Genomic DNA, 12,527 nt, shown 5'->3' with positions numbered 1-12,527 from the left:
GAAAATAAAAACTCAACACTACTACTAACTGTACAGTTTTCTTACAAAGTCCACCTCATGCAACTGAAGAAAAAGCAGAACTGGTTCAACAGACACACAATATTAAAAGCTGTATGGTATCTGCTGCATTACACAAAACCTTACACACTGTCTAGCACATAGGAGGTATCAAATCAATAACATATTTAATGAAATGATAGTCAATTTTTTCAAACTTTACATTTAGCACAACCACTCTCACTTTATGTTGCCTAATTAATGTTAGCAATACAATCCTGCATGAAAAAAATCACAAATATATGAATTTACTCAGTGAATCAGAAGTCACTTTCCCACATTTTGAGAAATGGAAATTAACAAGGGACAATAAAAATGAGTTGTCCATTTACAAATACCTCTAGTTGTTTTTCTTTCTCCCTGAAGTTTTTGAGTTCACAGTGGTATCTGTGCATTTCTGGAGGACCAACTGATTTCTCAGTAGCTTCAAGTAGTTCAATTTTACTGAGTTTAGCAAATTCTCCAACTTTATCCTAGAACACAAAACTTAAATATCAGCAACTATTATCATTTACAAATATCTTCAAAGCATATTTCACTCAGTGATCACGTCTGTCAAGATAAAATAAAAAATCTCTATTTTGATATATGATCTTAATATAAACTCTGTCCTTTCATATATATTCTTTAAAATAATAAAAATAAACTTAGGATATAAACTGTTGTCTTTTTTGAGAACCTTTAAACAAATTTCTATGTGAACACCTTCTTACACCATACACAAGAATAAACTCAAAATGAATTAAAGATTTAAATGTTGGGCTCAAAAACATAAAAATCCCAGAAGAAAACATAGGCAGTCAAATCTCAGACGTTTCTTGTAACAACATTTTTCTGACATATCCTCTTGGGCAAGGAGAACAAAAGAAAAAATAAACAAGTGGGACTACATCAAACTAAAAAGTTTTTGTACAACAAAGGATACCATCAACAAAATGAAAAGACAACCCATAGAATGGGAGGACATATTCGCCAATGATACATCGGATAAGGGGTTACTATCCAAAATTTGTAAAGAACTTCTAGAACTCAACATGAAAAATACAAATAATCCAATTAAATAATGGACAAAGGACCTGAATAGACACTTCTCCAAAGAGGACATACAGATGGCCAACAGACATATGAAAAGATGCTCAACATCACTAATCATCAGAGAAATGCAAATTAAAACCACAATGAGATATCATCACACATTTGTCAGAATGGCTATCATCAATAAATCAACAAACAACAAATGCTGCTGAGAATGTAGGAAAAGGGAACTTTAGTGTCCTGTTGGTGGGAATGCAGCCTGGTGCAGCCATTGTGGAAAGGAGTATGGAGTTATGTCAAAAAATTAAAAATGAAAGCTTCCTTATGACCCAGCAATTCCACTTCTAGGAATATAGCTGAACAAAGCTGAAACACTAATTTGAAAGAAAATATGCACCCCTATGTTCTATGGAGCTTTATTTACAACAGCCAAGATGTAGAAGTAGCCCAAGTGCCCATCAGTAGATGAGTGGATAAAGAAAAGCTGTGGTACATGCACCTGGCTCTAAAAAAGAAAATCTTACCTTCTGAAATAGCATGGATAGACCTGAAGATTATTACGCTAAGTGAAATAAGCCAGTCAGGGAAGACAAGTACCATATAATTTCACTTATGTATATGCAGAATCTAATGAACAAAATAAACAAACAAATAAAATAGAAAGACTCATAGATACAGAGAACAGACTGACAGCTGTCAGAGGGAAGTGGGTGAGTTGAGGGGGTGAGTGAAAAATGTGAAGGGATTAAGCAAAAAACAAAAACAACCCTCCCCCCCCAAACAAAAAAAACCCCTCACAGACACAGACAACAGTATGTTGATTACCAGAGGAAAAGGGGAATGAAGAGAGGTAGAACAGGGTAAAGGGGGGATAAATGTTGATAGAAGGAGACTTGACTTGGGGTTGTGAACACACAACATAATATACAGATGATGTATTATAGAATTGTACCTCCTCTGAAACCTACATAATTTTATTAAGCACTGTCACTGCAACAAAGTCAATAAGAATTCTATGTTAATATTTCCAGTGTGAAAGGTTTATATTCATATAATAAATAGTTTGGGATAAAAGAAAAAATAGTCCCCTGGATGGAAATGATCATCTACCATGAAGCAACTGGAATGTTAGAAGTTAAAAAAAGAAGAAGCAATTTTAAACATCTACTTTGGAAATCACCAGACATTAACTGATAAATGTTTTCTAATTTTAATTTTTATTTGATATAAACATGTAATGAAATCATTTCTGAAGAAAAAATAATTCAGTTACTATTACTAGGCAGCATTCAAAAACAAATTTAAAAGGTATTTGACTTGAACATTTAACATGCGTTCTTATTTTTACTGAACTAACTTAAAACATAGAAAGGTTCTACAAGGCATGCCAAAAGATTTAGTGTTAGTATATCAAATATTTTATACAAAACCACTGATTAAGTTGTTCATTAACAAAATTTTATGAGCCTACAACAAATGGAAGCACACAACAATTCAAATTCCTCTCTGTACTTGAAAATAATAAAACTTTATTTTCTGTACAATACTTTGTAACACAGACTTTTTATTAATTGAAATTTTCCAAGTTACTAGAAATTAATAAGATTATACTTTAAGACATGGATTTCAACCAGAGTGTTGCAAGAATTTTTAAAACATGGAATACCTGACTATTTAGTCAGGGGTACTGACCTCTTTTCCCTTAGGTTGTCAAATAAAAAAATAACAGGCAACATGACAATAGCCATCTGGTATGAAGTAATCAAAATTATACCTATTTTTTTGGTCTGATGGGCAAAAAACATTTTTGGTGTGACACAGAAGTTTAGTAATTAGTTTATGTGTGTCAGGAGATGAAAAAGATTGAAAATTGCTGCTGCTAAGATATGAGATGCTACCTTTTAAAAAGAATTGTTAGTATTTAAACTGCTATATTCAGTTTAAACAGTAATCTTAACAATATTACTGAAAAAGTACTAATATTTTTAGATAGAATAAAAAGGAAACAGTATACACAAAGCTTTCCAGGTTTACATTTAATTCTCTCATACCTGAGGTAGAAACTGGCAAAGATTTCCAACTTGGATATTTAAGGCAGCAACTTGCTCTTCTACTACTTTCTGGGTTGTTGATTTTTTGTTGATGAACCAAAAGGACTGATTTTTTGCCACATCAATCTCACGGGTAATCACAAGATTTCCAGAAGTCCTGAACCTAGTTAAAAAATAATTTAAAAATCTTTACATTCAAAATAAATACAGTATTTCAGAAATAAAATTTCTAAAATTCTCTTGCACCGAAGATTGCCGGATAGAATTATTATTGTGATTTTTATTCCTTTTGATATTTTGGCCCCTCTAAAGACGAAAACTTTGACACTTTATTAGTAATCACACATGATTTAATACTCTTTCGACATTCAAAATTATTTAAACTTAAAATAAAATTAAAATAAATGCTAATACTAATTCCCAAACACTGCCAGAGGATGCGCATATCTTGAGTTATGTATTCTTTAATCATTATGCTGTATTCTTTAATCATTATGCTATTTTCCAATCAGATGCACTGACTGCAATTCAAAATGGGTTGGTGTGAGGGACAGACAGGCATGGGGAGACGTGGGAAGCAGACAGGCTTGGTTTAAAAGACTGTGACAGCTGTGCAGAGCCGCCCCCCGCTGGGCCCTTGGCCGGCAGGTTGTCTTCCAGGCTTGCTCTGAATCCCACCCACCCTGGGATTTTAAAGATAGAATAGAAATACAAAGTGGCTTTTAAGGAAAAGGGAACCTGCTCTGTTTTTCTCTAAACAGCCCCAAATTCTTGTCACTAGGATATGAAAAACAGAATGATTGAGTGAATGTTTTCGAACTTGTGTAAAATACCTGGGTGCCTCAACCCTGTATTGATCTGCATTTCCCTTTATGACTCCCAACCATTTGGTGAAGGGCTGCATGTTTTCCTTAGGCATTTCCCATGTAAAAAGCAGGTAAAAACCCTAGCTAATAAAGAAACAAGGGCAATTTTTCTCAGAGAAAACCCCCTCCCTTCCTTCCTCAGATGGTGAGTATCTGAGTAGTTTCTTCAACCACTCCGAGGGACCCAGCGTCTCTCTCAGGTTGGTATATAAAAGCATAAAACATAACAGTTAGACCTTGAAAAATCCCTCTACTTGGAAAATGTATGACTGAAACCAACTCTTGCATATGCATTTCCAGTCAGCAAAATTAGCCTGCCCATGGCTTCTCCTCATCACGTACTGTACCCCACTACGGATTCAAAGGTGACTACTTCACATGGCTATACAGGAACATTATAAAATAAAAGTCTGAAAGATGGGTATTTATTCATTTCTTGTTCTTAGAAGTATTACTGCTCCATACCTCCCATCTATCCATCTATATTCTTCACTGGGAATCATCAGCATGTGGTAGAAAGATAAATTATTGGTATCCAATAGCTATACAATAATTGATAAATGTTGTATATACAGATTATACTGTAATCAGCACTTTGTACACAGTAAGATCTTAGGACAAAAAAAAATGTAGTTTCAAACTTAAGTTTCCAGCATGATGACTAATAAAGTACCCTTTTCTGATTGTCTTGCTACAAACAACAAAAATTAATAGATAAAATACTGAAACATCTTCATAAACGCACTTAGGAGTTAGCATGAAAGAAATCTGGTCAAAATCCCAAGAAGGAACCCAGGAGTGAAAAAAATGAGGGTTTCTGGCAAACCAGGTAATCCTGTGCATTCATTTCCACGATTTCACAGGAGAGGGGTGTTGCAGACACAGTCTAATACAGACCATTCCTCAAAGGCTATCATCTCAGTGTCAGAGCAAACCAGAAATACTGCACCACCACCACCACGACCACCACCACTCCTCACCTGGAGTAGGATCAACTGCCTGTCTTAAACTGTGCCTTGAACTATGAAACATGCAAAAAACCTCCCCTGAGTTTCTAACCAGTTGTCTCAAACAGAGTTGCATCTTGAAGTTACACGATATACATACGGAAGTTTAGAACCCCTCAAACTGAGAATTCTGCATATCGTGATCCTGGATTTAAAGTGTCCAATGGTCTGTGACAAAAGGTAATAAAAATTCCCTCTGTAGGAATCTACCTTTATGCTCAGATAAAGTTCAAAGATAAAGGAGCATCTCACTAGCTCGTTGGCAGAACACACATGCACATACACAGGTGCACATGCGCGCGTGCACGTGCGCGCGCACACACACACACACACACACAACAAAGCATCAAGCATAAGACCTAACAGAAAAGTAGAACATTAGAATTAATGGACTCTAGAATAAAATATGCAGGTTTACTATATTTTAAGAAAAGATTGAAAATATAAGTAAACAATAAGAAAATATGAAAAAGAATCAAAGAGAAATGGAGCTAGAATGCTACACAGAGACAAAAAAAAAAAAGAGAAAAATGTGAAAGATGTTAAAAGACATGGATGGATGAGTAAGAAAAACCTAACATCTGTCTCATAAGAGTTCTAGAAGTGAGGGAGACAGAATGGGGCAGAGGCAATATTTTAAGACTTAATAGATGAATTTTCCAAATCACATATTGAAGAAGTTCATTAAATCCCAAATTAAATAAAAAAACCCACACCTAAATATATAATGTAAAATTAATAAAACACCAATAAAAGATATAATTTAAAAAGCCTCTTGAGAAAAGAGAATTATGAAAGAAACTAAGATTAGGTTCACATCTGAAGATGATAAAATTATACTTTGTGCTGAAAAAGAATCTGTCAATGTAAAATTTTATATCTAGCAAATATAGCTTTCAAGACAAGAGCAAAATAACATCATTTTCAGACAAAAACTAAGTGGTTCACTAGAAGACCCTTATTAAAGGAAACAGCCAAAATGAGGAGACAAAGAAGCATGTCCCAAATGAAAGAACAGGACAAAACACCAGAAATAGAACTAACTGAAATGGAGACAAGCAATTTATCAGATACAAATTTTAAAAAAACCCTAATTATAAAGGTGCTCAATAAACTTAGGGGGAAAAATAGATGAACTCAGCGAGAATCTCAACAAAGATATGGAAATCATTAAGAATTCATTAGAGGGAATCAACAGCAGATTAGTTGAAGCAGAGGACAGAATCAGCAATATGAAAGACAAAGTATCAGAAAACACCCAATCAGAACAGCAAAAGATAAAAGAATTTTTAAAAATGAGGACAGCCTAAAGGACCCCAGGGACAACATGAAATGTAACAGCCTTCACATCATAGGGGAACCAGAAGGAGAGGAGAGAGCTGGGAATTGAAAACCTGTTTGAACAAATAATGATGGAAAACTTCCCTAACCGGGCAAAGGAAACAGACATACAAGTCAAGAAAGCAGAGACAGTCCCAAAAAAGATGAACCGAAAGACATTCACACCAACACACATCCTAAGTAAAATCCCCAAAATTGAAGACAGAATTTTAAAACTATCAAGAGAAAAGCAGTTAGTTATATACAAGGGAGCTCACATAAGATTACCAGCTGATTTTTCAATGGACATTTTGCAGGATAGAAGGGAGTGGCATGAAATAAATATTCAAAGTGCTTAAAGTGAAGACCTACAACCAAAATTACTCTATTCGGCAAAGATATCTTTGGAATTGAGGGAGAGATAAAGAGCTACCTAGATAAGAAAAAGCAAAAGAAGTTCATTACCACAAAGCCAGTATTACAAGAAATGCTGAAGGGACTTCTTAAAGTAAAAAAAGATCAAAGTAACCCTAAACAAATTTCAAAGGACTGGTAACATGAAGACCACACACACACACACATACACACACAACCACACTCCTATCGAAAAGGCAATCGATAGTGAAATCCAAGAAAATCACTACATTAGCATTTGAGACAACTTCTAATTATGAACTCAAAGAAAATGCATAAAATACTTATAAAAATAGAAAAATATTATGTACTTAAATTTGGGAGATGGAACTAAATACGGACAGGAAAATTTTAACCTTAACTATTTATGTTAGAAAAAACAAAAGACTGAAAATTAGTACAATAAGTATTCATGTAAAGAAATTAGGGGGAAAAAAAACCCAAAAGTTTAAAGAATTAGTAGAGATGATAGGAGAAATTAATGAAATAGAAAAGTGATAAGAAACAACCTATTTCAAAAGTTAATACATTGAAAAACACTAATAAAATGGACAAGCCAATTTTTTCAAATCAAGAAAACAAACATGAATGAAGAAAGGGAAACACAACTAGGAAAAACAGAAAAATTTTTAGAAAAGTAAAAATTACCACAATTCAAGAATAAAAAATTCATCAATCCCATTACCTTTAAATAAATTAACCGTTAAAAATTAAAACAAAACTCTAGGCCCAGATGATTTTACCAGTAAATTTAACCAAATATTCAAACAAATATTTCAGGAACAAAATACAGAGGTAAAAACCTTAAGTAAAACATCAGAAAACCAAATCTCAGACTTCTGGCCAAGAGGGAGGCCTAGACTAACATGCTCCGTCTCCCTCCACAACTAAGAAGGAATACAACTACCGCAAAACTAGAAATAACCAGAAGTTCCAGAAAATAAATGGAAGTTCAACATATGAAGTTATAAAGAAGTGGTGCTCGTCTGGATGGATAGGAGGGGCGAAGCTGGGGCAGAGAGGTCAAGCTGTCCTGACAGCAGCAGCAGTGATGATGGTAAGCATAGACACCTGTATTTAAGGGGAAGCGAGAAGCGCCTGGGGAGCACCCCCAGCTGCAGACCAGACCCGTCAGCTTGCGATTCCAATGCCGGGGAAGGCAGACCCCCCACTGCCTTGGACTGTGAGGCCCAGAGGGGGTGGGAACGGAGGAGGAGGCTCCTGGTCTCTCAGTGGAGACTGAACGGCAGGAATCCATCTTGGACCCCCTCCCCACAGAAAACGCCACAGTGTGGGAAGAAGGGTCACCAGGTTGTGACCAGTGTAGGACGTGTGACAGCCCCGCACAGGAAGCAAAGGTAAACACAAAACTGTCAGGATGGCACAGATCATGACAGAGATCCCAGTGACACAGTTGACCAGACAGCAAATACCTGATCTAACGAAGCAGCAGATAGGAGATCTTTCTGAGGCCCAGTTCAGAGCTTCGGTTATAAAAATGCTTACAGGCCTAACAGCAGATCTTAAACAAGACAGAGAAGGAATGAAGGCTAGTCCTGCTGAAATGAACAAAAATACATGTGAAATTAGTGGTGAGGGAATGAAAACCAGGGATCAAATCAACAAATAGGAACATAGGGAAGGAACAGTCAACCAGTGCAGAAAGAGAAAAAAAAAGGGAAGAAAATGAGGAGAGGCTCGGAAACCTACGGGACAGCTATAAGCAGGCCAACATCCGAATCATAGGGTTGCCAGAAGGTGAAGAACAACTAGAAATTGATGCTGGAAATCAAGACTTCTGATTTGAGGTATGTTTACATGCCTCTCGGTCCAGGTGTTCAATGATCGGAGCAGCGAGCTGGACTCGCTGGTGCTGACAGTCTCTGACTGCTCAGGCCTCAGAATCTTAAAGACATCCTGTGATGTAAAAAGAATCTTGCTGAGTACTCCATCTTTCCTGATGTTGATAAGGAAATCAAACAAAACTAAGCACAAATGGTGTTTAACCTTGATTGCTTTCTGTTAGTGTTTAAGACTGTTCCAGTCTTAATAGATGATTGGATTTCTGTTTTTCTGTTTTTGAACTTATAGAGGATATATAGATTTGTTTATCAGGAAGTGGTCTCTTCAGTTAATCCTTTAAGCTTCCTCTGTTGTAAGTTTCAAGTACATTGTAATCATTCCTGGAATGTGCCTGTGAGCTCATTCCTGGACCCTCCCTGTTATTAGCATATCTGCAAAATCCAATAAAAGGAAGGTGCTTGCACTGCTCAGTGCTGGCCTGCCTGAGCATGCGGCAGCCCTCTGTCCGTCCCATTCTGTCTGCTGGAATTGCTTCCGTGCCCTCGACCACAAAGTACAACAGAAATTGGAAAATTATGTGAAAAAATAATGAAGCAGAACTTCCTTAACTTGGGGAAGGAAATAGACTTACAGGTCCAGGAAGCACAGAGTTCCAAAAAAACTGGACGCAGGGAGAACCACACCAAGACACATTATAATTAAAATGTCAAAAATTAAGGATAAAGAGAAAATCTTAAAAGCAGCAAGAAAGAAGAGAATTATGTACAAAGGGGTCCCAATAAGACTATTGTGTGATTTTTCAAAAGAAACTCTGCAGCAAAGAAGGGACTGACAAATATTCCAAGTAATGAAAAGCAAAAACCTACAACCATGATTATTCTATCCAGCGAAGCTGTCATTCAGAACAGAAGGGCAGAGAAAGTGCTTCCAGGACAAAGTAAAACTGAAGGAGTTCATTAGATCCAAACCACTGTTATATGAGATGTTAAAGGAACTTGTTTAGGAGAAAGAGGATCAAACTATGAACATTAAAATGAAAACTGTATCACAACAACCAACAACAGAAGCTAGGGAACCAAAACAAAGGCAAACTAAGTAGGTAATGAGAGTGGGAAAAGAATTATAGGTATGGGGAACATATTAGGGGGAGGTTAGCAGGAATGGGGAAGGGGGAAAGGGAGGGAAATGGTACAGGAATTAAGAAGCACAGTAGGAGGGACTGGAGTAGACAGGAAGATGTTGAGAAGAACTATATGCACAACCAATAGGCATGGACTAAGTGGGGAACAACTGGAGGGAGGGGGGTCACTGGGTGGAGGGGAACAAAGGGAAAAGAAACTGGGACAACTGTAACAGCATAATCAATAAAGCATATTAAAAAAAAAAAGAAAACCAAATCTAGCAATTTTGTGCTTAATTTAAGAATGTAAAAATGGGTGAATATCAGGAAATTAATCAAACAGAAGGAAATACCCCCAACCATGTAAATGGCACTTTCCAAAATCATGCAACAAATAATCTCATTTTATTCCAGCCACACTACCACTTTTCTGTTCCTCAGAAACAAAAAAATGCCAGCTTAGATTTCTGCATAAACTAATCCCTCTGCCCAGAATAGTCTAACTCCAGTACTTATAGCTGGCTCATTTTTTATCATTCAGTTCTCAGCTCATACTCTCAACAGGCTTCCCTGAACATTCAAGAGTAAATATGAGCACTGGCTCCCCTCAAACCTTGTCAAGGTCAATGATGACTAAATCTTGAGCTCTGTCCTCACTTCCTCACTGTACCTGACCTATCAGCAGTATCAGACACCGATTACTCTTCATCCTAAAACCATTCAAAGCTTTACATTCCAGATATATTCTTTTGACTCACTTGCAAATTCTTTGCAGTTTCCTTTCCTAGTCTTTCCTCTGTTCAATCTCTAAATGCTGCAGTGCAACAGGACTTGGTTCTTACTACCCATTCAACATTGGTCTGCGGGGTACCTCAAACTTTACTCAGTGGTCTATTAACTTTGAAAAGCATTTGGTTCTTTTTATTGTTGTTTCACATCTCAACATTTCTGAACTTGGGGTGCACAAACTCTCTGTGTCACAGTTTAATTGGATGCTGCATTTTATAAGTGGTAGTATGTTAATTCAATGACATATGATTTACTCCAAAATGAACTTTTGACCTTATTCCAAAACCTCCTGTAGTAGGTTTCTTTACCTCAGTTAACAGAAACTCCAGACTTCGGGATGCCAGATATTTTACAGGCCTTGATACTCCTCTTTTTTCCACATCCTATATCCAATTTGTGAGCAAATCCCAAACTATCTTAATCTCTCTTAGGGTTATTCTATTAGTCACTTAATTGATATCTATACTTTTGTTTCTATTCTCTTACAGTCTATTTTTATACAGCAACCTAAATACCATTCCTCTGCTCAAATTATGGCAGCCTCACATCTTATTGAAAACAAATAAAAAGTCTTTCCATTGGCCTAGAAGGCCCGATGAGCTAGCTGGCTTCTTGATATTTTCAGACCTTATCTTTTACTATTCTCCTGTTGACTGTGATCCAGTCACACTGGATACCAATGCAGAGTCTTAGCATTTGCAGATTCCTCTACACAAAATGTTTCCCCAAGTCTCTCCATGCTCACCCCTTATTGCCTTCAAGTCTTGGCTCAAATACTGTTTTCCCATTGAGAACTTTCCTAATCATCTTATTTAATACTGTAAACACCACTTTGGTATCCCTATCCTCGTTTCCTGCTTTATTGTTCTGTATACACTTATCATCATCCAACATATTTATTTGACCTACTTATTTTCTGCCCCCCCTCCAACTCCCTAATCATAAATTCTATGAAGGCAGAATGCTGTATTCCCCAATGTATAGGCACTCAACAAGCAGCTGAAAAATGACTGCATAAATACATGCCAGAGATTATTCTATCCACCATTCCACTCAATGAGTACATTGCTAATTAATGTGGCATTTACTCAACAGAAGTAACAATTTCATTAACTGTTAATGAACTGTTTTGTTTTTCGTACTCTCAAGGTCATGTGGACCCAAGTAGAACAAGTGACCACAATGTAACCAAGTTGAGTTTGGGGAAAGGGGAACCTCCCCTTGTGCCAGACTTGGAAACAAAACTCTGGTTAATGGTCACTGGTTAGATTATTAGAGCTAGTAGTTTATCTCTTAAGATAACTAAGAAAACAACTGGGCCTTGGTGAGTCATAGTAGAAAGTCAAGAGTGCTTAAGATCTGCAGCCATCCATAATACAATTTCAAAATTTGAATACTAATTCTCCCTTGGTATTTTATATATATAACTGCCTTAGTATTATTTGTTTTGGTTTCAATATCTAAGAAATCACTGTGTTCAATCAACAGTCCAAAGGCTAACCCAGGAGTATCTTTGGCAATTTTAAAAATTGAGATATAATTCACATCTTATAATTTACCATTTTAAGGTATAAAATTCAATTTTCTCCTTTATTGTGGGAAAATACACATAGTATTAAATTTATCATTTTCACTGTTTTAAGGTATACAGTTGAAAAAATGTATGTATCGACAATGGTTTCTAATACAAGGTTGTGCAAGTATCACCACCATGTAATTCCAGAATTTTTTCATCACCCCCAAAAGGAACCCATACCTGTCAAGAAGTCATCCCCCATTTCTCTCCTTCTCTCATATCCCAGCAACCACTAAGCTATTTTGTCCCTATGGATTTGCCCTTTCTGAACATTTTACATAAATGGAATTATAGACTATAGTCTTTGGTGTCTGGCTTATTTTACTGAGCATAATGTTTTCAACATCCACCCAAGCTAGGATCTATCAGGACTTAATTCCTCTTTATGCTGAATTAATATGCCATTGTATGGATATATCAAATTTTGTTTAACAATGGAATTTTTGAGTTATCACTTTTCACTATTAAAATTAGGAAAAAGCTAATTCT

At 36.2% G+C, this 12,527-nt stretch overlaps 1 protein-coding gene across 2 annotated transcripts in view; it reads right to left on the bottom strand.

Annotated features, from left to right (window-relative positions):
- SMC5 (structural maintenance of chromosomes 5) overlaps positions 1–12,527 on the bottom strand; it is an 83,312-nt gene that overhangs the window by 57,589 nt on the left and 13,196 nt on the right. For both annotated transcript variants that reach the window (XM_090274168.1, XM_090274169.1), the window contains exons 4-5: positions 3,144–3,306; positions 396–530 (exon numbers count right to left, since the gene is read on the bottom strand). In XM_090274168.1, coding sequence (XP_090130294.1) covers positions 396–530; positions 3,144–3,306 — 298 coding nt within the window. The remainder of the gene's footprint in view (positions 1–395; positions 531–3,143; positions 3,307–12,527) is intronic.

This window comes from Furipterus horrens, unplaced genomic scaffold (assembly GCF_987537825.1).
Source record: "Furipterus horrens unplaced genomic scaffold, mFurHor1.1.pri manual_scaffold_4, whole genome shotgun sequence".
NCBI classification, from domain to species: Eukaryota; Metazoa; Chordata; class Mammalia; order Chiroptera; family Furipteridae; genus Furipterus; species Furipterus horrens.
The sequence above is the reverse complement of the archived record's forward strand: the minus strand, read 5'-3'. Positions and strand labels throughout refer to the sequence as shown.